The 27,094-nt window shown below is 41.3% G+C and overlaps 1 protein-coding gene across 2 annotated transcripts in view; it reads right to left on the reverse strand.

Moving 5' to 3' along the window:
• Positions 1-27,094, reverse strand: part of mgll (monoglyceride lipase) — a 55,227-nt gene that overhangs the window by 15,035 nt on the left and 13,098 nt on the right. For both annotated transcript variants that reach the window (XM_034209415.1, XM_034209414.1), the window contains 2 exons: positions 12,531-12,637; positions 6,730-6,866 (listed from right to left, as the gene is read on the reverse strand). In XM_034209415.1, the coding sequence (XP_034065306.1) occupies positions 6,730-6,866; positions 12,531-12,637 (244 nt within the window). The remainder of the gene's footprint in view (positions 1-6,729; positions 6,867-12,530; positions 12,638-27,094) is intronic.

Raw genomic sequence — 27,094 nt, forward strand, 5'->3', positions numbered from 1 at the left:
CAATCACATTTTGATAAAAAAAAAAGCCAATACGTGCCATCCTCCGAGCTGGACAAATTCAATAAATATGGCATCATCTTAAATAACTTTACTATTATACAGTATATTTCTACCAAACTCACTATTTGCATTGTTGTTGTTAGCATCTGGTTAGCTTAACGGATATTAGAAGCTGTTTCTAAAACAAGGAAAGGGAGAGCTCTCTCCTGTCAGACTGAGAGAGATAACTACAGCTCAGTGAGGTAAGGGACTCTCTGTTTAGTCTAGTTATCTCAGTGGGTCTCAAACGGTTTGGTCACCATTTATGAGAATAAATGAAAAACAGTTATGAAATACTATATGACAGTAAAACAAGAATACAGTTTAAAAGGTGAGTGATTTGTAAAATATTCATAAAGAAAAAGAAAATCTATTTACCATAAATTCATTTTGCTCTCAAAGTGCACCAGGTTGATGCATTTAACTTCAATATTTAAAACAAAAATCTTCCCGGGGGAGCATGCCCCCGGACCCTCCCAGAGGAGGTGAGGACCCCCCCACTTATAAAATAGCACTTTACCTCTGCTTACACCTATATGCCATTTTATATGCTGTGAGCTGATTATCGAGCCTTCATTGTAAGAGTCGCGGGTACACTGTGTATGTGCGTATTCCACTGTAGCGCCCGGTACATTAATGGGAAACCCTAGTTTGTACATGTTCAATACATTTGTAACACTGTACACATGAACGTTTCTTTTTTCGGTTCACCAAAAAAAAATCTCACTCCAAGCTGAACTCAAATGTTGGCAGCCCTGGCTAAATGCTAACATCTGATTGCCAACATGCTAACAATATGGATGCTATAATGCTGATGTATAGGCTGTGTCTGAAATCACTTCCTCTTTACTATGTAGTCCACATTTGTACTCCTTTAAAAAAGTTAATACAAAATATATAAAGTATACATAGTCCTCAAATGTAACAAATAAAGCAGTGTCAATGACACTACTTTTTGCTAACAATATCACAATGCACTTGCTAGTCATTAGTAGCATCAGTTAGAGTACAATTCAACTGTTGAAGGCCACTAGATAAGAAGTCAAAGGATAGCCAAAGTATTAGGATTCATCCTCTGGCCATGGTATATGTCTTTGCATAATTTTTTGCCAATCGAGCAAGTAGATATTAAGATATTTCTGTTGGGACCAAAGCAGTTAGCCCGAAAGAAAGACTGACATTAGCAATGCCAAAAGGCTAAGCTTAAAAAGCCAATTTAAATGTACACAAATATTCCTTACTATGAAAGTACATTTATTTTCTTCAATGTTATCAGGAGAACTGCTTACACTTTAACCTGAGTGCCAAATGTTTAAACCTTTTTGATTAAAACAACAACTGGCTTAATTATACAATTATATTGCCGTACACCACCAAAAAACGTTTTTTGAGGGTTTCGTATAGGGAGGAGTTTATGTTCGAAAAATTTGTCAAACAAACAAATAAAAGTTACGTTGACTTGCTTTAACTAACATATATTACTAAAGTCACATTAGAAATGTACTTATTTGAATTAAAACCATATTTCCTTTATCCAAAACTAACCAAGTTGTAATGTGCTTTTGTTTTGTTTACATTATCAATGTTTACCACATGTTTTATACTTCATACACTTGATTTATAGCAGACAGGGTTGATGATGTGTGAGTTTAGGACATCTATGTCCGGGCCGCTAACTGCAGTCTCCGCAGGATGTTATCGTTGGAGCAGCGTCCCTGCAAATACTCTAGAATACACAGGGTGTATCCACATGTTCTTCTAGTTGTTGCGTCATCTTCGCCTCTTTAAACAAAGACTCATACAAGCGGAGAACACATAACAGAAACAGGATGAGGAGCCACAAAACTGGAAAGCTGGGAAATTACACAATATTTAATCTGGGTTGGGTTTCCCAAACTTTCATGTCTGTGTTTCATTTGTTTCCAAGAAAAGATAAGTAGAGGAGATAAAGAACAATAAAGGCCATGAAAAAGGAAATTAGAAAATCAAACCAAAGCAAAAGAATGACAGGAAGTACTAGGGAAAAGAAGACAGGAAGTGAAAGTAGGAGACGGTAAGACAGGTGGACTTTGACGTAGACTGGGGATCAACAGAAGGAAGGAAAGACCTAAGAGGGGATGGAAAAAGATGAGCAGAGAAGGAGGAAATGCGGGAAGTGCTGCTGTTGCTTCGGTCAGCTCTGCCTTAATATGTATACACTTTAACAACAGACATCTGGGATCCCACAGTTTCATTTACCCAACTCTGTTTGTCCTCAGATTGTTTTGAACGCAGCATCAGTCTTTATATAAATACAGTGCTGCTGGAAAGCTAGGGCCATAAAAGGATGCAAAAACAGACTCCCAAATGAAATGGATCAGTGTTTAAAAGTAAAAGCTGAACTGAAGGCGTAAATGTAGAAGCCTGTTAAATGTAAAACACACAAGGCTCAATAGCAGGAAGAGGGAAAGCAATGCTTTACATGTGACTGGAGCATTGGATAATAAAAAAGACAAAGCTACATTGTGCTTAAGGACTGCATACAGTACACAAGGAATAATAAATACACTCAAAGTATAAACCTATATAAATTGTGCCTATAGGCCAAGGTTGCTCACCCAAAGGGTTGCCTTGAAGTGAAACGCTTCGAACATACAGAGATACTTTATATATTTTTTCCATAATGTAGATACATTTCTTTCAAAGCTTGTCATATCTTCTGTGAAAGACATGTTCTTGCTGAATCAAAGGAGCCCACTGAATCACTGCTGCGCTGCGAGATAACAAGGCTCCTTGCGTCTCGCCGCAGATCAGTTCTGTAATGAATTTGCTTTTATCCTCTGTGTTCTGAAAATACACTTCCAGCTAAAACGCTGTGTATTTGTGTTTGTACTGAAACATGTCTGACTAACGCAGGTGCATACTGTTTCCTGCAGCACATCATGCTACTTGTTCTGTGTCAGTGAAGTTCCTTTATACAACATGAGATATTAAACAAAAACATGTTTGCGTTCTGAATGAATGCAGAGTCTAAGCGGCTTGTTATTCTTACATAAGTGAGTTCATGGGAGTACAAATGGATTGGACCTACAAACACTGACAGTAACCCCTCATTATATAACTCATCAATACTGTTTGTGTTCTGCTGGCTGTACTGAGAGTACTAACAGTGAGAGGTTGTGATGTTCATTGCAGCGCTGTGAAAAATTGAATAAACTCATCTGTTCAAAAACATTCCCTGGTCAGCCTTGATGGTGATTGGTAACATGTGTAATTCATTTCTTTCTCAGTGAGAGTTCTGGATCAACACTGTCTGTAGCTCTCACGAAGAAACATACTTAACACTTATAACACAATTTGCTACTGAAATGGAGCTCAAATGGGAAATAAATAATGTATTAAACTTAGCTTAGCATAAAGACTGAAAACAAAGGAAACAGTTAGCCTGGCTCTCCCTAAAATTCAAAATCCAAATAAAGACTGAGATTGTAAGAAAATGTGTGTTTCTTAACAACAGTAACTTAATGTGTTTCTTCCATTTTAATAATGAATTAATTGTTAAACTTGACTCTCATATATTTAGATTTATTTAATTTGTCTGTTTATATCTTACATGTCTTTGACTTTTGGACTATTGCGTCGGTAAAAACAAGTTATTACTTGGGCTGAAGCAGAAGTTAGAACAAAATATGTACTGCTTTTTGCCCTAGTTTAAATGAAGGAGATTGATATCACTCTCATGTTTGTACATAACATCTAAAGCTTCTGACAGTAGCCTGTTAGATTAGTTTAGCAATGAGACTGAAAAAAGTGGGAAACGACAGAAGGGATTTTGTTACAATTAGACAGGGCCAGGTCGCATTTTTCCGCATATCTATGCTACTGAGCTGCTGGCTGTTACTTCATATTTTACTCATAGATATGAAAGTGTTATTGATGATCTGCCAGAGAGAAAAAAGGTGTATCAATGTCAAACTATTTATTAAAATAATAAATAGATTCAGAGAAAAGTAATTGACAGAATAATGAAAAAATGCCCATATTCCTTAAATAAAAACAGAAAAAGATTGCAATGTGTTAAGACAACTACTGTTGTATAGTATAGTATACATATTCCACTACATATGGAAGCCTTTAATTTAGGGTAAAGGTGAACCCAGACAGGGTCAGGTGAGCGTAATGACATTGTCAGACCGGGTAGTGAGCACACTGTCTCCTGTCCTTCAACAAATACACACACTCTACCCTTGTGCCGGTCACTGAACCTGCTTCTGTGTTGTTGGAGGTTTCCAGCGACCAGCGGTACAATCTGTGTCACTGTGTGAAAGGTAAGCTCACTGTGAAGCACCACGAGGCAAACCTAACCTGAACTCTTTCCTGCAGACGAAACATGGAGTTTTTAATAATACAGAAATGATGGGTCTGTTGGCTTTACAGTTATTTCTTAAACAATTACTGTGATATTAAACCACCCTGATTGTATTGTTATTATGCAGTCATGTTTTGGTGAACACCAAGGACTTGTTTTTCATGGCTGACTCATTTAGGACATAAAACCACTTCCTATTTCAAGAAGAGCGTGTGCCATTTCTTTCATCTAAATGTCACGTGTCGCAGAAAACCTCTCATCTATTTTTTTCATGTATTGTATTTTCCAAAAGCACTCGCCCTTCAATTTCATGCAGCTGTTTCTAGTGTGTGTGTGTCAAGCACACTGCACCAGCAGCTCTAAAACAATATCACGTTATTTCATACCGAACAAAGCTGATACATAAAACTCAACAAAAGCATCAGAGCTATTTACAAAAAAATACAATAATGTGATTAGAATAAAACACAACCCAATGACTGACCCACAGTAAAAATCTGCCATTAACAGCTTAAAGGTCACCTATTATGCAAAATGCACTTTTTGATGTCTTTTATATATAAATACGTGTCCACGGTGCGTAAGGAGACTCACAAAGTGTCAGAAAATACAACCTTCTCTTTTCCTCCTTACCCACATCTCTAAAAACGGGGGTACAACGGAGCTGATCCAGATTTGCTGCGGTCATGACTAAGTTACTAATATGTGGGCTGGCTTTACATTGATCTCCTGGCAACGGTCTGCCCACGGCCCTATCGTCCCCTATCAGAAATGTCGCTGTATCAGAAACAATGCGCAAGGTGTTTTGGAAGAAATATGGTCTGTGTTTAGATTAGCAACATTTAGCGCTTATAAACAGCACTTTAGTAACAGGGCTGAAATAGAGGGGTATGAGCAGGGTCGGCTCTAGAACAAATCAAATGGGGGGGGCAATCATTTACCAAGGGGGGGCACACACTGCCGTCAACAACCAACACACAAACACCAACGCAACTTCAATTTAAAAAAACATGCTGTAAAGTCTATTGTCTTTCACACACATTGCAGGGGTGTAGTGCTATTGTATAGCGCACCTATGACCTGTGCATACATGCACGGTTGTGGCACGACCACCAAAACAGAAACATATGGACATAGGCCACCATATGAAAAGTGTGCAAATGTATTTAGTATCCTATCCATGTGAACATGTTTTAGGTGGGGGGTGGACCTAACGTCCTCTAGGAGGGTCTGGGGGCATGCTCCCCCGGGAAGATTATTTTTAAAATATTGAAGTTAAAAGCATCAATCTGGTGCACTTTGAGAGCAACATTAGGAGATCTATGGATACATCTCTCAACATCCATATGAAACAGAACTGTAAACAGATTTACTTTTTCTTTATGGATATTTTACTAATCACTCCCCTTTTAAATGGTATTCTTGTGTTATTGTCCTATAGTATTTCATACCCGTTTTTCATTTATTCTCTTATTCTTTAATAACTATAATGATCATATAAAGGTAGCCTATTCCTCGCAAATACTTGTTTACATAAATGGTGACCCACTGAGATAACCTACACTAAAGTGAACTATCTAAACACTGAGAGTCCTTACCTCACTGAGCTGACGTTATAAGATCCTCTCAGTCTGACAGGAGAGGACTCTCCTCCACCTTGGTGTAGAAACAGCTCTTTATATCCGTTAGCATAGCTAGCTAACCAGATGCTAACAACAATATTCCACGTTACCGCTCGCGCACTGACAAAATGCGCTCGTGCCACACACAGAGAGCCGAGCTTGAATGAAACACAGAGACCCATGTACTTGTACTGTACTGTATATCATATTATTTTCGATGGCTTTACTGTATAATCAGTATAACAGATGGACAGATCGCCACTGGGCTTTCATCTAAACACACAGCCACGTAATGATAACAAAACAAAAGTCGGGGTCATTGGTCAAGCAACACACCAATCAGAGAGCAGCAGTGAGCACACCTCAGGCTGTGTTTCATATAAAGAATAAATAAAGAATACAAATGTGTATTCTTTATTTCTGATGTATTTCACACAAAAAACTTTTGGTGGAAACGTTTTAAATGATTTTTTTTTTTAAACGGCAAATTGGCAATAAGGCTCGTTGGGGGGGCACAGTGACTCATTTGGGGGGGCATGGCCCGCGAATGACCCCCCATGACGCCGACCCTGGGTATGAGGCAGGGCTAGAATGGGTGATCTGTTTGGCAATTTGAGCAAAACCCTTCAGAGACATGTTTTGTATAGATATGGCCCTATAATATATTCTTAAAATATAGCATAATAGGTGAGCTTTAATGCTTCATGGAAAGTGTCCTACCATGGAGTGACCGACGATGAAGACGGGCAGGCCCGGGTGGCGGGATTTCATCAGGTCAACGTGCTGCAGCGAGTCTCTGATGTATACCTGGAAGTCTTTGACATTCATCCTCTCTCCTTCACTCTGACCATGGCCAACTGTGTGGGGAAGAAGGGAAGAAGAAGAGACTGGTGTGAGGAAAGTTGTACATCTGGAGTATATATTAAGAGGTTTTTGAAAAAGGTAAAGGAGGAAAAAAAGACGGGTAATTCCTTGCTTATCTATCATAGCTTCAACACAATTTGTCATACGGAAGAGATACAAATACAATTAACTTTTTTCCAGTAGTTGGCTGTATTACATAAACACTGATATGCCCTAATCTATCAGTGGGGAGAAGGATGTGCACGACAAATAAGAAGGCAAAGAGGGATCATGTGACTAATAAAGTGAGACACTTTATGCACATTAATGAATTAATTATAAAGTCAGAAAAGCGTTTTTCAAATCAAACAATATTTGCATCTTCATTTGATAATATTATGTTTTTTTATTATTATATTGTGTCATTTATGCATAGGCGGCGCGTGAGGCTCAGGTTTGGGAAGGCTAAATAACTTTTTTTACCTGACGCTGCCTGCCTCCGGCGTCTATAGAAAAGAGATCAACTCAGTGTGCGGAGTTTAAATCTCTCAAGTCATATTACAGGATAAAGGAAATACAGTTTAAACTGCCGTATGCAGAGAAGACGCCGACGTGTCGCACTTATCATTCATATCACATCATCAATCAGATCATCGATCATATAATATCATAATATATCATATATTATGTCCTTATCTGAGTCAGCTTCTCCAGCCGTATCTGGCTGTGCAACACTCACAGTGTCACATACTGTATGCAGAAGTATTATTTTAAGCAACACATTAAGTTGACGAAACACTCGAGTCAAATGTAATTAAAGTCAGATCCACTCGTGTCTTAGACGGGGCAGTGATATCATAAAACTATACGCTTTCAAACACTCGGTAGGCCTAGTTATTTTGTAACCAGTTGTTCTGTATTCACCTTGCAGCAACTCTGTGGCTTGTATCCTGGATTATATGTTTAAGTCATGGATGTTTGTCAAGTTCATATTTGTCTAATATTAGTTTACTTTTCATAATGAAGTATGACGCTGCGCTGTCAGTACACTTGTCCCTGTTTGTGATTGGTCAAATGTAGCTAACCCCGCCTCTTTCACATGAACGCGCTCTCAGCTGGTGAGAGAAACCCTGGCTTGATTTACCGAGTTGATAACCAGCGCCGTAGGACCGCTTAGCGAGATCTCGTTTGTTAGTTTGTTGTTGTTAGTTAGTTTGTTACTCAAACATATCCAGGGTCTGTTGAACTGGCTTCGTAGCACAGGGCACAGGTGGCTAGCAGCGCTAATGTCAAAGACACAGACATTATACATTATATTTGTATTTTACCAGGATGCAGTGACACAAATATTTGGGAAGGCTTACCCCCAGTTTCCACTGGGTCCGTCTGCGCCGCGGTTTTGGTCCGACCTCCTCTAGTGCCATAACTCACCGGACGCGTCCCAGAAGCGTTTCAGAAGCGTAGCGTCGTGCGTGCAGGCTCGCAGTTTTGTTATTGATTCGGGCATCCTGGACATTTGTACTTCTACAAGAAAGTAAGTAGGCTACGTAGTTAAATGTTTTTTTTTTGTGTCTGTTTAAATTGTGTATATTGTGATATTGGCTCTGTACTGTACCTACAAGTATTAATTAACTTTAAAACATTAATATGTAGTTGTTACGTTCCACTCCACAAACTGCAGCGACTAAAAACCAGGCCTTGTCCTTTCTGATGTTGTCCTTGTAGTAAGCATTGGTTACATCATATAAAATAGTGTGTTTTTCCACTTCCATGATGAAAACCTTGTCGTCCATTGTGCATATCGTAGTGGAGGTGTTGTGATGAAGGAGGGGGGTCTGCTAAATTAGTATATGTGGGGGATGGGCCTGGCCCGGATGCTCACCTTTCCACTTCCTGCGAGGGGGGGCTGCCTGCCCGACCTTACGTTACGGCTGCGCCGCGGCAAAAATAGGATTCATCCTAATTTTAGAGAAGCGCTGCGCCGAGCCGCTTCTGGGATGCTTCTGAGCCGTAACGCGGCGCGTGTGGTGGAATAGCACCCATTGACTAGAGTGGCCGCGATCCTTACGACCGCCGCGGCGCAGCCGTAACACGGCGCAGACGGACCCGGTGGAAACTGGGGGTTAGCCTTCCCTAGCCTACAGCACCCGCCGCCCCTGCATTTATGGTTATCCTTTTTCTTGTAGTGTGTTATTTTTTGTGCATGTAAATGGTCTGCAAAGGCTAAAACATCAGGGCTGATATGATGTTTTTTAGATTTTCTTGGTAATGAGTTAATTGGATTTCACATATGATTAAATAACAAAGGTGACTCATTTTATCTGCGGCATGAATTAGATCAATTTTGCACGCTTATTACATTAGAAGGTGGCTGCAGCTTAAGAAAAAGGCACAATTGATTTGTATGGAGAGAAATAGATAATTAAAATATCTCTTGGAAGCATTTGATGGAGACTATAGGGGCCCACATTTCATGTGAACACTTACTGTATGCTAAAATGTGTTCAGCAGATTATGATTATTTTCATTTTTGTTTAATTTATTGATGATTTGTTGTTTAACTGAAACAATATTTAATCTCTAAAATGCAACAAAAGTTATCTTTTTAGCTCATCTTAAAGAGAATCTATAAAACCAAAATATGTTAAGCCATTATTTGCATCATGTAAACATAGAATAACTGGTTCTATAATGTACTACAGTATCTACATGTAGCTGTAAGAAAGTGTCAATACATTTATATTTTTAACTATTACTCTGTGGGAACATATGACCAGAGGCTGATGTATAAACAGACTATACAATATTCTTAATAATGCTATTTGATGCTGACACACTTTTTATTAATGTGATTTTCATGGCGTACTGATTGCTTGGTGTCTGAAATAAACTCAATCAAACACTAAATAAACTACTCTTTTGTCCCAGTAATGGTCTCTAAGCAAGACACTTTAATCCAATAAAAAAAAGTTTTTTGCACAAACTAATTAACTCACACATTTCCAAGCCCTAATCTTATTAACTGTTTATAAGTTTTTTATAATGTAATGAGAGGGAACATTCCCAGACATCATCAGGCAGGTCCTCTCATTGTTAACTCTGCCTCTGCATAAATATCCACTTTGATTATTTCACCACTTCTTGATCATAAATTGTTGTAGTCTGCGTGATATGTCCACATTTCTGTATCCACAAGGCCAAAATGTTCACTGTATGCCAGCTAAATACAAAGTTTGCTCGTCTGCAGTTGGATTTGGAGTTAATTAAGCAGCCACCATGCTCTTTCTGGAGGTTGTTCTCTGGTAAATAGCTGCGGTGTGGGACAGATGGAACAAACCTCCAGTATGTGCAGGCTGTGAATAAATAAGAGCTCTATAATTAGAAATAAATACATTTGAGACGGAAGAAAGTGTGACAGAAGAACAGGAAGGGAAATGTGTGCTGAACTCTATGAAGGGCTCCCTGAGGCAGTGTGTGTGTGTGTGTGTGTGTGTGTGTGTGTGTGTGTGTGTGTGTGTGTGTGTGTGTGTGTGTGTGTGTGTGTGTGTGTGTGTGTGTGTGTGTGTGTGTGTGTGTGTGTGTGTGTGTGTGTGTGTGTGTGTGTGTGTGTGTGTGTGTGTTACTGAGCTATAGATAGATGAAAAACTAGTGTATCTGCCACTGGGACTTCCAGTTCAGTATTTTTAATTTAACAGTGTGACATTTTACTGCGAGTCACAGAACAAACTGCTCCTGTGTGAGCAGGCTCAGTCATCCTCATCACTCACTCTCTGTTATCTCACCTCTGCCTGCTTTGTATTGAGATGACTACCTCTGTAAATATTTCCACATTTACAGCTGAGACTTTATTTCTTTGTCTTGTCACACTCTGTCTCTCTCTGCTGTTTGCCTGTGGATGACTCCATTCTTCACATGATGTTCTTTTCGCAGACTGATGAGTTCACACATTTCTGCGGTAACTAGGACCTGTTAACACCTCACGTGCACACAGAGACGAAAACGAAAACCAACCGAATTCGATATCAAAAAAGTCTTCCGTCCACACGGAATCGGCACAAGAAACGTGTCCCTTCACACGAGACCGCTCGACCAGCTGGAGACGCTGTAGTACATATGCCGGGCCTGTAAGTGGCGCTGTACTTCCGCCACAAAATACACCTCGGGCTCCGAATCCACAATCCACATTGCCTCGCGTGGACAAACCGTCTATACCAGGGGTCGGCAACCTTTTTGATATGAAGTGCCATTAAAAAAGAAATTGTGATCAGTGTGCCGACGATCGTGAGTTGTCAATAATAATGACGGCCGTCCGTTCTGTGATTCTCCAGAACACACAGATGGCCAGTCCGCCCCTGTGTAGCATATTGTTTTCGATGAGAGACGAGCAGATTGCCACTGAGCTTTCAACTAAAGACACAGCCACGCAAAAACTGTGGTATTTGTACAGCTCCTTATGGGTACTGCAATTTGTGAAGTGCCGGCGCGGCAGCAGTGCTTTCCTCTGTGGTGAAACGATCAGCACTGCACCACGGAGGGAAGCGGCAGAAAGTAGCCTGGAGTTAAAGAGAGCCGGGCTGCGTTGCGTGCATGGCTTCCTTCTGCAAGTAACGGGGAGACGCACTCTGGCGGCGGGCTCGTTCAGGATCCGAAAATAAAATGTTTGTGTAAAAAAATATTTTGCACACTTATTCCTAGTGTGCCACTGGTTACGGTGCCGCGTGCCAATGGTGGCCGACCCCTGGTCTATATGATAGAGAACGTTAGCGGACTCAACTGATATCGTCTCCGTGTGGACGGGGCTTTAAAGCCCCTTGGTGGAGTTATAGATCAGTAAAAAGATTGACATTATCTAATTAAAGAAACTCTTACAATGAGGTGACATAATCAGGGGTGTAAAGTGGGATGGCCAACAACTGTCCCATTTGTTCCCCTTCCTGAGACCAAGCCCATCTTCAAACTCAACCTTCATTTTGAACACATCTGTAAAGTTCTGTGGTGGAATTTTGCACAGTTGTGATACTATTGCAGTGACAGAATATGTTGACATATTTAAATGAAACTTTGGAGCAAGGGCTCAAAACACAAGGAGAACACTCAGACACTAAAGACTTATTGGAAGTTACGGTAGGAGAATTGACGAAGACATTTGCTGTAGCAGCGAAGTGACACAGTTCCTGCCCCACCAATTCTCAAGACCTCTCACCCAATCCCAAATATTTATCAAGTTCTAGACAAATACTATTCTTAAAGAGAGAAAGTGGCACCCCGAGGTCGCATGCCCGAACGCTGACTACGTGAGAAGCGGTGAATACGGTCGCTAACCCAAAAACCAACCTGGCCACAACCAACATGCAAGACTCAAGGCAAATTGGAAAATAAATGTGTGACTTTGTAGCGGTGAGGTGAGCTTCCTAAATACAGTTCAACACTAAAAGCTGTTTAATTTATACTCTAATCCACACTGACATTTGTGGTGTTTTCTCCACCTACACACACACATTGCGGCAGAACAATAGAACAATATACCACAGGGCCTAATTCGTTTACAGGCTTTGTTCCCCCAACAATTAACCAGGACCGTAATCAGGGCTTCCTTTGAGGCTAAGCTATTGTCTGTTTGAACTGCGGTGAGTGCAGGTGTGTGTATTAATGTATTGTAATGTGTTTTTGGGACTCACCGTGGTCGTGCGCAAACGCCAGCATGGACAGTTCCTTCAGTCTTTGTGCGATCTCATCATACGGCCCACAATGCTCCCCGGCTCCATGGGCAATATACACCAGAGCCCTGAGAGGAGGAGAGGGAAGAGTTAATTGAAGTGTTACCAAAAGCAGGCTTCCTTAAACCTATTTTGTGTGCTATCTTGCACAGATACAAACAAACAGCAGAAGTTTTCATTTATCTACAAGGAAGCGACACCTTTCCTTGACTTATCAAAGGGTTCCAGTGGAGAAAGCTTGAAGACATATCTCCTTCAGTACAATATGAGGAGCAGAATTGTACCATAAAGGACAAAAAGGGAGAAAAAAATGATGCAAAGTTTTGTGTGTGAGCTTCTTTCCTGGAAACATGTAAATACATCTCTGTACGTCATTGTTTTGACTACTTGTGTTTGGGTGTGTGTTTGAGAGAGATAGAGAGTCAGAGATGACAGAAAAAGAAGGGAATGTTAGTAGAGATAGCAGCTATCATCCATCTGTCTCTCTATCTGCCTCAACACACCCTTCCTTTCTAGCTCAAAGTAAACACTGAGGGAATCCAGTAAACAAGTTGTGACACACTAATTCACAGAAATCAACTTTGACTGTTTTCGTGTAAACTTAAGTTCTGTTTTCGGAGAGTATTCATTAAAACATTCAGCAAAATGGAGCCTTTATCCGAATGTTTCTTCAGAACAGCTGATTCAGTGAGTCATTTTCCAACCAAAGGCATAAAAAAAGTTTTAAAATATCAAATATGCGTAGTTTTCCTGTTGCTTGGTGCAACAGAAACTATTTTGTAGTTGAGAAAATGATTCAGTTAATTGCACAGGAATTTCCTTTCTCACATAAGTGACTATAAACCACTTCTTGGGTTGGGTTTATGGTCAGCAGCTCAATTGTGTTTACCCACACACTGCTCATGGGGACATACTATATTTCTGTATCTTCTATCTCGGCAGCTGTTTCAATTCAAATTAAATTAACACGTTTTTTTTCAATCTCCTCCAGGCCCACTTGAGTCCAAACATAACTAAGCTGGCTTTAAAGAGATTTTGGGAGGTTGTTGAAACAGATGTGGTTAATTGAGGTGGATATATATTTATATATATATATATACTATATATATATATATATATATATATTGCTATCCTGGCTCCAAGATGGTGGAATGAGCTCCCCATTGAAATCAGGACAGCAGAACGCTTGCACATCTTCTGGCGCAAACTGAAAACTCATCTCTTTCGACTCCATTTCGAGCGTTAGAACTATTAACAAAGCACTTAAACACTAATAAAGGACTGGCTTATCTAAAGCCAGTTGAGTAGCACTTGAAATGTTTGGCTCTATGAAACCTGATGTACTTATATGATTCTGTTTTCTTCAAGGTTGTGTCTTCCTGGTCGAATGTACTTATTGTAAGTCGCTTTGGATAAAAGTGTCAGCTAAATGCAATGTAATGTAATAATGTAATATAAAAATGATGTATCAAATTCCAATATGAAAACAGTGTGAAATGTGTCACTGCTGGGGAAAAACCTACAGATGACAGAGCTCTTTGCGAGTTTCAACCAATTGTTTTAATGAGTCTCACTGTTCGCACCAAACAGCAGATTTAGGAACTAGCCGGCAAACAGACTGTTGGTCTTTAGCAGAGCCACAGATTTCCCTCAGGAGTTGGAAAAAAACGGAGCTTGAAAATAAGGAAATTATTAGAAGAAATGCAAGGAAGTAGTGTGCTTACTGCTTGTGTTGTTCCTTATACTAAATAGGTTAAGGGGTTATACTATTGCCTACAGGTAATTGTGTGATATGTAAGCCAGGATAATTGGTCAATAAAGTCTTTGTCTACCTTTTCTTTGAGGTACCTCAGTCTCATTACACAATGCACCAAGCAATCTGTCAAACATGCCCCAAAGGTAAACTCCAGCGATCACCGAATGTCAAAGAAAATGCTCTTTACACATAATACGGCTTATACGGATTATTTAAAAGCTACCAGGAGAATCCATTGTTAATTTCACCTATTAAATCCATTTCAGCCAGGAAAGAGAGAAGAGATATCATGTAAAGTATACTCTTTCAAATAAATGGTGGTTTAACTTAATGTTCTCTCGGAAAGAAGAGACCTTTTTGCTAATTAATGCCAAGGCTGTGCAAACAGGTCTGTAAAGTTGTACTTCCTCTATCAGTGCATATTAAGCAGGGAGCTGAACTGAAACCCTGCAGTGTTCCTCCTCTAAGTCGCAGTGCTGAGAAGCTTCAATCAGCAGCAGACAATTAGCCCAAATGTATTCAGCGACAGAGAAAAAGGGAAGGGAGTGAAACAGGGAGAGAGTGTGTGAGAGTGTGAGGCGGGTAGAATAAGAGTAGCTGTTCATCAGGCTTCATTATTAATTCTCCCGCTGCTCTTTCCCTCCTTTTAGAAAAGCCATCGCCTCGGGGTAAGACTTCCTCTACACTTGTTGTTTGTGAACATGTGAGTGTGTGTGAATGAGTGTCTTTGTATAGGCACAATGTTCTGAGACACATGCAGAGGGGCAGCAGTGGGTGGGGATAATCTGGCTTCATTGTAAAGATAAGTGTACAGTGAACCACACACTACAGTTTAATGTGACGTTTTTAGAGTCCTTTCTTTTTGAAGGCGTTATCCATCCATCATTCTCTCAGTACTTCTTTGTGCTTTCTGCTTCATAACCTCACATTTTTCTCCATCTTTGGTTTCTCTTGTCAATTTCAAGCAGAGCTGTCATGGACTAAAGAAGTCATTTAAATATCTCTAACTCACAGTTTAGCAACAACATCATTTGTAGATTTAATCGACAGATCAGTAAAACGGGTTTCCCCACAGAATATCCTGTAAAAGCACAACTTTGAATCTTGTTTTTACCAGAGATGTGCTTATAAGTTACTTCGAAATAATTTATTCAGTATGACATTTTTTTAAGAATGATTAAATAACTAAATAAATCTCAGTCGACTTAGAGCAAAATCAGGGCAGGCCTAATAATGAGTACCCTTGATTTGCCAGATAGATGACACATAAAATGATGACGGCAACATGCCTGGTGAGTGGTGACAGCCAACAGCAGGAGATGTCGAATCTTTTTCTGAAGGATTTAATTAGCCACAAATCTGATCTTGACAGCAGTCTGCATTCATTCAGATACAGGCTTCTGCAGTGACAATATTCAGGCTTCTGCAGTATGTTGGCTCAGAACTGAAAGGTTTCCACTTTGCTAAAAATTCTTCTGGCGAGGCTCAAGAGGCATCTGTCTGGAACAAGTGTTACTTCAATAGGCTGTGACATTTTAGCATTCTACTGCTTTACTGAGAGATCTACAGTACCAGACCCCTTTCTTCACCTGGGTGAACACATGCACTACATGCACTGTGGGCTCTTTAGGGTGTTTGTACAGAAAAGACCAGGCATGACAGACCTCTTAACATGGCAGCTGTGAAAATGTGAAGTGCCTTTTAACGCAGCAAAACATTTCTAAAAACGTTCATTTGAAGGCAAAGCAGAATTGACAAATCACGATTATGTCAAGTATCTTTTTGCTGTTAATTGAACAGGAATGTTTTATTTGGAGGGCAGCATCTATTTATTGATTTGAGTATTGATACAAATGTCCATTACTTTTTTAATTGAATGGTTTTAAAAGGCCATAAAAATGTGAAATCGTAAAATGGCCTATCCTATCATCATGGCTGTTTCTTAATTTGTCAAAAACTGATAAATGAAAATAAATAACTTGTTGATCAGTTGTCAAAATAGGCTGATTTAATTTATGTTTATCAGTTAGTAGATTTATTGAAAAATGGTTTCAGCCCAGGATACAGCTCACACAATAATGTTCTTTAGCGGATGTTTTTGCCTTTAAAATGGGATCATCTTCACACGAACACTACAGTAATCTTTAGGAATACATGTGCGTTTCCACCTGCATGGTTATTCTCCCACCAAATGTGTTGGTTCCTTATCTGTGCAGCTGCAGGACTTTTATCTCTCAGAAACAAGAAAAGAGGCTTTTTTGTTCTAACTCATTATCTCTCTTCAGTCTCTCCCTGTCCTTGTCTTCTCCCATCTCTCATGGGAACTGGAGACTCACTTGTCTCCCACACTGGTTTCAGTTGCTGGAACAACATGGCTTATAACCAGCCTTATTAAAACTCTCACAGAGTGAGACAGAGTCTGGTCCTCCCCCTGCTCTCCTCAGAGCTACTCCAAACAACCGCAGACGCAAAACAAAGCCAAGACCCTAATCCCCTTAATGCAATGCTGACTGGCTGCTCCAAGATTATTGAGGAACTCACAGACCTCCCAACTGTGCTCGAGTGCCACATTCTGCACCTTCCACTGTGAATGTTTCACAAAAAGCTGAATATTTCAGGCATTTTAGGCAAGAGGCTGATGCTCAGAGAGTCTCACACTCATAATGAGGAGAGACCAAATCCTTGTAGGATTCCTCTCGCCTTGATGTGAAATTCTGTGACTTTTCCATTATTTTCCAAAACATAATCCATTTCATTTACATGTTTTTTTAGTAAGAAGCAACAGCCTGGCTATTTACCTCAGTTGCACTCACTGCTGAGACCTCATAACCACCATCAAGAGCAATACACCTACATAAACCGGTCTTTATTTGCCAGACACACGGCACAGAACACACAGAGGTGAACACAGAACACACATGCAGAGGCGAACACAAGACAACATTAGCACGACCAGTAATCCTACAAGCTGTCATCACTGTTCTCCTGACTGTTCTCCTCACTGTCTTCCTCTCTGTCCGACATGGTAGCTGATGATGTAGGCCTACTTCTTTCTCTCTGGTTGAGTCTGCGATTAGCTGCTTGCATCCACAAGTCAACAGCTGGTTTTGGGTTGAAAGTCCAGTTTTAAAAGGATATGTTGGGTTACTGTCCTATAGTATACATTGGAATGATTTCAAACCTGTTTATCCCAATAATTATAAAGGAGTGCCTTGAAAATATGTGTTTACATACATTGTGACCAAACCGTTTGAACTTAGACAAAAGTGAACTATCTAAACACTCAGAGTCCTTACCTCACTGAGCTGTAGTTATCAGTCTCTCGGTCTGACTGGAGAGGACTCTCCCTCCACATCATTGTAGAAACATCTTCTTCTTATATCCGCAGCTAGCACCAGATTCTAATAACAACAGCGCCGGTACCGGTGCACCCTCCCTCTCTCCCTCGCTCACTCGCATTTTGGCTGTGAGCTGCGGGCGCCTGATAAGCCAACATCCCCCATTTCCATCACTTACAGCGCCCATCGTACAGGGCAAATGAAATGTGTAACCGGGGTGAAAAGGGTGTTACATTTACTTAATTATGAATGTTGTTACATCAAGGCCGAAAATTAGGATGAGCCCCAACGGTCAAAAATATTTGTTTCCCTCCCAGAACTACCAGCGCAGCGCCTCCACAGATCTGGCGCCCTAGGCGAAAATCAACGCCAGTGCGACGTGCCGGCCCTGAGTTCATATGCAACTCGCAAATATCTTTCTCTCTCTCTTCTCTCTCCTCTCTTCTCTCTTTTCTCTTCTCCCTTCTCTCTCCCTCTCTCTCAATGTTGGTACGCAAATGCGCCTTTTTTCAAATGACCCGGTGCTCTTTTTTTGGCCGAGGTGCGCATGCGCACCTGCGCACCAGTTATGTGCAGCCCTGGTTATAGTCCCCTTATTACGCGTGTATACTCCAATTTAACAGATTTGATGGTATTTAGGAAGCTCATAGCTCAACAGTTGAGAAATATTAATTAAATTATGTTTACATTTCATTACTTTGGAACAATGAGGCAAAGTTTGGTAAGGAGAGAGTAATATATATCTGCAGTCATGTACATTATGTGCCTAAATTCTTTATTTAACCTAGTTCATTTTGCTTTATGTTTTCTTTTCTATCTAACATCTATACAGGCCTCTGAAACATGTTGATTATTGAGAAAATGCACAAGAGCTTTGGTGCTAACTTTGACAGAGCTAAAGTGCCGCAAATAGAACAAATCCGGTAATCTGCATCATGGATCGTTTCATGGAAAAGTTTAATAAAAATGTACTAGCAGATCGAAGTGTGCGATACTGTCAGTGTTTACAAGCAGAACAACATCCCTTTTTCACCAAAGATATTTGAAATGTGACGGCAGCCAAAGCACAGGTGTGACTGATCAAATGAATGATGGCTTAATTCCAAGCAGCTGATGAAGTTTGCTCTCTTTCAAACGGTGATGGCTTACTTGAGTTAAATGGAGACATTATTTGACTAATAGGACAGGTCAATGGCTGCTGCAAAAGGCTAATACCACCCTGCCTTTGTTGCACCTGATTGGGCAGGACAATATTTAATCAGGCTGAACAACTTCAAAGACATTATATTTGATATTTGAATATATTGATTTGGACAGGTCGCTGGGGGGATTGTTCAACACCATGTGATAGGTGTTACTGATGTGCCTTTGTTTTTCTTAAACATACCAAGGAGGTTCATTCTTGGCACTGAAGGGATTTCGCTCCATGCTTCCAGACTGGACAGGAGCCAGAAGACGAGACAGAGCGACTGAAGACTGGCATTTTAATACGATTAATAGACTTAGACTGCTCAGAACTAAATGGTGCATGTGTGTGTCCCTTTACTCTAATCTTGTGTCTAACACAGTGTGAGTGTAGGAAAAAGAACCACAAATTGCTGAGCAAAGAGTCGCCCAAAGTATGTATTTGTGTGTATGTATGTATGTATGTGGGTGGGTGACCACATCTGGGCTGTTAAGTGCAGACTCAGTGAATGTACAGTAATAGGGGTAGTATAGTAAGGGGTGTGTATGGATATATAAAGGCAACAATTAAAGGAAAGGAGAAAGAAGAGAGGACCGAAGATAGAAAGAGAAGATATAAGACAGAGGAAACAGGACATTAGCAGCCTTTGAAAGCCAAACTTAGAAACGTTTGAGCAGTGGCGGCCGGCCCATAGGGGCGCTAGGGGCAACGCCCCACCTCTTCCCACATACAAAAACAAATATTTTAAAAAATATTAAATTTTAAATATATATATTTTATATTTTTATTTTTAATGAACAAGGTAAATATCATACAATTGGTATCAGTAAAATGTATAATCTACAATAAAATCTCGTTTAAAATTGTGTTACGATGTCTAAAGTTACTGATAAGTCACATGTTTCCTGCCTGGCCTTGCCCATGGCATTAGTTTATCATCACCGGGCGCCGTGCAAGGAGCCCCCGAGCCAAACAGCAGCAACCAGCACGTTGCAAAAGTCTCAATAGTAAACTGTGCCGCCAAAACATAATTTCAGCCAATCAGCGCCGTCAAATATTTTGGTCACGAGGGCGCTCACGTTGGCGCCCACGTTGCTTACGTGCGTTGACGTGAGTTGTTTTTTAGACTCGTGAGTGACCAAGGTGACGCAGTAGTTGGATGAGAATGGCTTCATGTGCAGGTGGAGTCGCCGGACCTCGGTCCGCACCCAATTCCGTGCAAGAGCTACTCTCCAATCCTTTCGAAAGGAGAAGTTTGGGAGATAAACTGTTGCTTAAAGACCTTGGACCGGACCAACCCGATTTGTATATATCGCAGCAAGCTCGTGAAAAAGACAAAACGTATCAACGAGGCTTCTCACGTAGCTGGTACACCAGAAAGGCATGGCTAGATGGATGCAAACAGGTAAATGCTGTCTTTTGTTTCCCATGCTTGCTCTTCAAACAGCCGGGGACAGATACGATCTGTTCAGAAACTAGATAGAAGTTAAACAAGTACAAACCACAGACTGTCTGTGTCATGGAGAATACAGTCGCTGGTTTATTTATGTCTGTATAGGCCGTTGTTGTGAGTGTGGACGGTCGGAGCATATATAACGTTAGTTTAGCCAAGCTCCATTTAGAAAACATGCATTTTAAAAGGGTTTTTCGCCTGCCGTCTGTCTGCAGACTTGTCAAAGCATTAACTCATGGTTTTTACTAACCGGTATCAGTATGTTGTTAATTCGGCATCATTTTGAAACGTGTATTACAATTAAATCACGGTAAAATATGTTCATCTTGTTGTAGTTGTAGCCCCCTTGCCAGCGATTCTCTCTCTAGTTTAGCATGCTCAGCCCGACTCAGCCTGGTTGTTCCTGGCCCTAGAACCACGATTTTATGGAGCCAGAAAAACTGTGAATTAGGACCCGCTAGCCGGTACTAGGCCAAGTGGAAACGCAACCAAAAACGGGCCCCGCACGGCTCGGCACTGTCTGTGTCATGGCGAATACAGTCGCTGGTTTATTTATGTCTGTAGGCCATTGTTATGAGTGTGGAGTGAGCATATACAACGTTAGCTAATGCCCCGGCCACACGAGGACGAAAACGGCTAAACGCATAGGATTAACGCAAACGCAATCGCAAAAAAGCTTCCGTCCACACGCAATAGTCATCCGGATAGTGTCTGTCCACACGAGACAGCTCCGTTTAGCTCCAACCGCTGGAGAAGCTGCAGTACATATGCAGGAGCCTGTACGTGGCGCTGTAACTTCCTCCACAAAAGCAGCGAAGAAGCATGGTTGTCATGGTTGCCCTTCTGTTTATTCTCCGCGGTGGGGGCCGAGGGAACCGGGCAGAGTTTTTCGCCAGTCAACGTGTATTAAAGTTTAAATCTTCCGACAAAATTATAAAAGTGCCGGTCAAAGGTCTTCTTTGTTATTTATTGAGCTTTAAAACAAATGAATAACGAATCTATATATTATAATAATAAAATACACGGAGCCTCTCTTTTTCCTCCCTCTCTTCGGACAGCGCCAGTGTCTGTTTCATGCAGCAGCTGATCCAGTAATGAGTGACCCGGCCGACAGTAAAAATAAACATATTTATATCTAGTTTAGGTAGTTTGAGAGGTAATTAAAATAGCTAAGGGTGATGATCGGACTTGAAGTGTGTGTTTTACTCCGTTCACCGCCGCATCACAGCGGGAGGAGCTGCAGGTGAGCAGAGCTGCGTGTCTCCGTCCTGTCAGATTAGACTTCACTCGCGTGTATGTCCATATCGAAAGAAATATAAATAATCTGAATTCAGTGTGCAGTTTACTTTGACGCGGGGGTGAGCAGCAGAGGTGGGGAGAGGCGGGGCTATTGCCTCATCATTATCAGAAAATTATCGTATAGGGCGTACACACGGAGCCGTTGGACCCCCCCAGAGCGTTGCGTATGCCGTTCTATCCACCTTGGGACGCGTTATCGTTTACGCAGTCGTTTAGTGCCGTATTCGGTCGTCCTCGTGTGGCCGAACGGTCTATATGACACTAAACAGTAACGCAAACGACCGTTTTCGTCCTCGTGTGGCCGGGGCATTAGCCTGGTCGACCCAATCTCCATTCAGAAAACAAGCATTCTAAAAGGGTTTTTCGCCTGCCATCTGTCTGCAGACTTGTCAAAGCATTAATTCATGGTTTTTACTAACCGGTATCAGTATGTTGTTACGTCGGCATAATTTACAAACGTGTATTACAATTTAATCACGGTAAAATATGTTCATTTTGTTGTAGTTGTAGAGCCAGCGTGTCTTGTTTGAATGATGCGAGTAAACACAGCTGGCAGCCGCGGTGAAACTCGAGCGACTAGAGCGATGCGATAGGAGCGTTTAGAGCGAAGCGAATATTCGCATCGCGTCCGGTCTGAACGCAGCATTAAAGCGAGCTCCGCGCTGCACTGGAAACGCGCCATTACATCACTAGAAGTCCTAATTTAAGGGGTCATTTCTCCCAAAAAAATAGTTTTACTCACTATATCAACAGCCCCACCAAAAATATTTTACACCAGCCGCCACTGCGTTTGAGGATTATAAAACCAAAATTAAGAGACCACATGAGCAGCCTGCCAAAATGAATATAAGTTGTTTAGTTTCAAATAGATTATATTTAAGCATAGACCAAACAGTATTTAAAGTCAACAGATGTTAGAAACTGAATACAAAAATCTAGCTACACTATTTACAGTTATCTTGTCAGCTACAGTATCACACTGCCAGAGCAGCTGCAGTGTATTGTGGTCAATTCAAGGCATTTCAGAAGGTGTTAAAGACCCCTTCAGGCTTTGTAAGAACCCGTAAAGTCCCAGGTGACGGTGAGATATTAAACACTTGGAGCAAAAGCAAAATGGATATGACAGACTAAGTGACAGGTGGGAAATGAGATGGAGTCGGAGAGAAGGATGAAGTGTGACAAACTGGTACAGAAAATAAAGTGTGTGTGTGCTGCACAGAAAACACAACAGACAGAGACAGATGATGTTGCTGTGCGATGGAGAGAAGTGGAGTCAGACAAACAGCAGACGGCCACAGAAGGGGAGTTTACACCAGTCATACTGAAAGGAAAACCAAAGAGAATACTGGAAATGTTCCGCTGCATAATGAAAAAGGAGGAACATTTTTCATGACGCAACAAGCAAACTGCACACTGTTATCTGCATAGATAGAAAATCACACACAACCTATCTGCATGATAAGGTGGTGATAGGGTTTGACATTATACAATGGCATGATGTTCTCAGCCACGATAGAAAATGGCATAAGTGATAGTGTGTGAGTTTAAGAGCGTTAATTATTAATAAACCTTTACTCACCGGTGGGTCACCAGACCCTCCTTCCACCAACACACTTACCTCCTTTTCCCCTCTCTCTCCAAGTGAGGTTCTTACCCTCATTACCTCTGCCCGCCCTACCACCTGTCCTCTGGACCCTATCCCTTCAAACCTCCTTCAGACTATCGCTCCTGATATTCTACCGTTTCTCACCCATTTCATCAACACTTCTCTAACTTCTGGTCACTTTCCAAACAGTCTCATGGAGGCAAGAGTAAACCCTCTCCTAAAGAAACCCACTCTCAACCCGTCTGATGTTATAAACTACAGGCCTGTCTCTCTCCTCCCGTTCCTGTCTAAATCACTTGAACGCGCTGTCTTTAAACAACTCTCCTGTTATCTCAATCAGAACAACCTTCTGGATCCGCACCAGTCTGGTTTCAAGGCAGGTCACTCCACAGAAACTGCTCTCATTGCTGTCACGGAGGAACTGCACACTGCCAAAACTGCATCCCTCTCCTCTGTCATCATCCTATTGGACCTGTCTGCTGCATTCGACACGGTGAATCATCAGATCCTCCTTCGCACTCTCCAAAAACTTGGAGTTTCAGGCTCTGCACTTTCCCTCCTCACCTCATACCTGAAAGACCGTACCTACAGGGTGACTTGGAGAGGGTCTGAGTCCGACCCTTGTCAATTAACTACGGGGGTCCCTCAGGGCTCTGTTCTTGGTCCCCTCCTCTTCTCCCTGTACACAAACTCGCTCGGATCAGTCATTAGCCCGCATGGTTTTTCTTACCACTGCTACGCTGATGACACCCAATTAATTCTGTCCTTTCCCCGCTCAGAGACCCAGGTCGTTGCACGCATCTCTGCTTGTCTAGCTGACATCTCTCAGTGGATGTCTGCTCACCACCTCAAGCTCAACCTTGACAAGACTGAGCTGCTCTTCCTCCCGGGAAAAGATTGTCCCACTCTTGACCTAACAATCAACATCGGCACCTCAGTTGTTTCCCCGACTCAGACTGCAAGGAATCTGGGTGTGACCCTAGATAACAACCTGTCCTTCACTGCAAACATCGCTGCTACAACCCGTTGCTGCAGATACACGCTTTACAACATCAGGAAGATACGTCCCCAGCTGACTCAGAAAGCGACTCAGGTTCTGGTCCAGGCTCTCGTCATCTCACGCCTAGACTACTGCAACTCCCTCCTGGCTGGTCTACCTGCATGTGCCATCCGACCTCTGCAGCTCATCCAGAATGCAGCGGCTCGTCTGGTCTTCAACCTTCCTAAATTCTCCCACACCACTCCGCTCCTCCGCTCCCTCCACTGGCTTCCGGTAACTGCTAGAATCCACTTCAAGACACTGGTACTTGCTTACCATGCTGCGAATGGATCTGGCCCTTCCTACATCCAGGACATGGTTAAACCGTACACCCCAGCGCGTGCACTACGCTCTGCATCAGCCAAACGACTCGCTGCACCCTCGCTGCGAGGGGGACCCAAGTTCCCATCGGCGAAAACACGTGGGTTTGCTGTCCTGGCTCCAAGATGGTGGAATGAGCTCCCCATTGACATCAGGACGGCAGATAGCTTGCACATCTTCCGGCGCAAACTGAAAACTCATCTCTTTCGACTCCACTTCGAGCGTTAGAACTATTAACGAAGCACTTTTATACTAATAAAGGACTGGCTTACCTAAAGCCAGTTGAGTAGCACTTGAAATGTTTGGCTCTATGAAACCTGATGTACTTATATGATTCTGTTTTCTTCAAGGTTGTGTCTTCCTGGTCCAATGTACTTATTGTAAGTCGCTTTGGATAAAAGCGTCAGCTAAATGCAATGTAATGTAATGTAATAAACAAGACTAGGGATGGGTATCGTTAGGATTTTATCGATACCGATACTGCTTAACGAACCGTGATGGTTCGGGACGAATATGGATACCGTTACACTCCTAATTATCAGTAATCATTTTAAAGTTACACAGAGACATTGGATTAACCGTCTTTATGCCCTTGAACACAACTTTTGATCACAAAACAGCAAAGGTAAGACATAATTACTATCATGGCTACGTAAAGTCAAGTTGTTTTCTTGCTCTTTCCTGGCTGCTAGTTCAGTGAGTCTTGGTCGTACAGTGATGAGACTAATACCAATGGAATCTGTGGAATCTTTCATGTGATATGTCGTTTGTGCAGATAAAATGACGTAGAAAAGATAGCTTTTGCCAGTTATGTGCTAAAGTAGCCGTTAGCCCCGTTAGCCTGTTTCGCTAAGTGTTGATTTAGACTCTTGGTGTTGGACTTCTGTTCCGTGTAGGTAAAATGGTTAATATCGTCTGTTAGCTGAGATTCTTCCCGTTAAGTGGGTACCCAGCTAGCGGGGAACTTTCTCACAACTTTGGCTAACATTACCTACAGGTTCTAATAAGTTTTTAAAGAAACGTTTTAATCTGATGTTCAAAGAAGAGTTTTTAGGATGTTTATTTTTTCAAATAATGTTCCTATAAGGTTTAAGGTTAACTAAGACATAACAATTTAACTGCAACATTCAGAGGATGTTTTGAGGATGTTATTGAGGCCTGAGATGACAGAAAGTTTATTTATAAAACGTTCCTTTAATGTAATATGTTAACAAAGGTGGAACGCTTTGCCTCCAACATTCTAAGGATGTGTTTTGGACGTTGTTGGGTAACACATTAAAGATGTTCTTTATAAAACATTCCCTCAATGTTACATGATAACCAAAGAAGAACATTTTGAAAGCAACATTTGGATAATGTTTTCAGGAGGTTATTCTTTTTTTATAAAACGTTCCTGTGATGCGAAATATTAACACGGTCATGGTCAACGTCAGATTTATTTGTAGTGCGCTTTAAAAAAACAAACTTGTTGCATTTGTTTGAAAAGGATGTTTAAAAAAAATCTGATGTCACCACATTTTCCTTTTTACAAAAAAAACAAGCACGTAATTCATGATATTGCATGTTTCGTAGGCATGTCTGAGTTCCCAGCTAGACAGTGTTGGTTCTAAAAACATTCTGAGAATGTTACCATTCATTGTTCTAGGAATGGTTTCATCGAGAAGTTTTATTTTGGTTCCTAGAATGTACTTCTGAAAGGTAGGATAATAATAATAATAATTCCTTACATTTATTATAGCCCTTTTCCAGATGCTCAAAGCGCTTTACAAATACACATTACACATATCATACATGCAATGGTCACCAGGATAACGTTGTTTAAAAACATTCTTGAAATGTTTGGTGATAACATTGTTCGAACATTATACCCCAAGTGTTTTTGTTGGTTATGCACATATCTCTGTGGTCATATGGATCGAATAACACAATAACCAAAGACAGACATATAGAAGAACGGACCGACTATCACTGCCGACGGGCAGTGATAGTCGGTCCGTTCTTCTATATGTCTGTTAGTATATGTCTAACCCCTGTTAGTGTTTGTATGTGTTTGTTTCTACTGTGTGTCTCTATCTCCTCTCACCTGCCTGCTGGTCTGCTCTACACGGCTGGGAGCAATCTCCAATCAACCACACCTGCAACCTGCTCATCAGCCACACTATGAAAGCCTGCAGCCTGCTCTCATTCCCTGCCAGATTGTTGCCGTGAACGGTTTGTTGTGTGCCACTCTAGCTTTTTGCCAGCATATTCTTTGACAACTTTGCCTGCTTTTGCCTCACACTCATTTTTGTGTCTCTCCCAGGAGGAATCCAAGGCCTTCCACACTCCCAAGACCAGCCAGGCCTCTCCACCCACCCTGGAACAACTGTTTCCCACTGCTGACATTTGCATAATGCTTTAAACATAAAGCATGTTATCCTTCTCTAAAATAATAACATTCTGGCAACATAAACAAATCTAACTTGCAGCTGAAAACATTTTAAGAACAGTAGGGCATAATGTTCAAACAATGTTATCACCAAACATT

The sequence above is a fragment of the Gymnodraco acuticeps genome, unplaced genomic scaffold (assembly GCF_902827175.1).
Source record: "Gymnodraco acuticeps unplaced genomic scaffold, fGymAcu1.1, whole genome shotgun sequence".
NCBI classification, from domain to species: Eukaryota; Metazoa; Chordata; class Actinopteri; order Perciformes; family Bathydraconidae; genus Gymnodraco; species Gymnodraco acuticeps.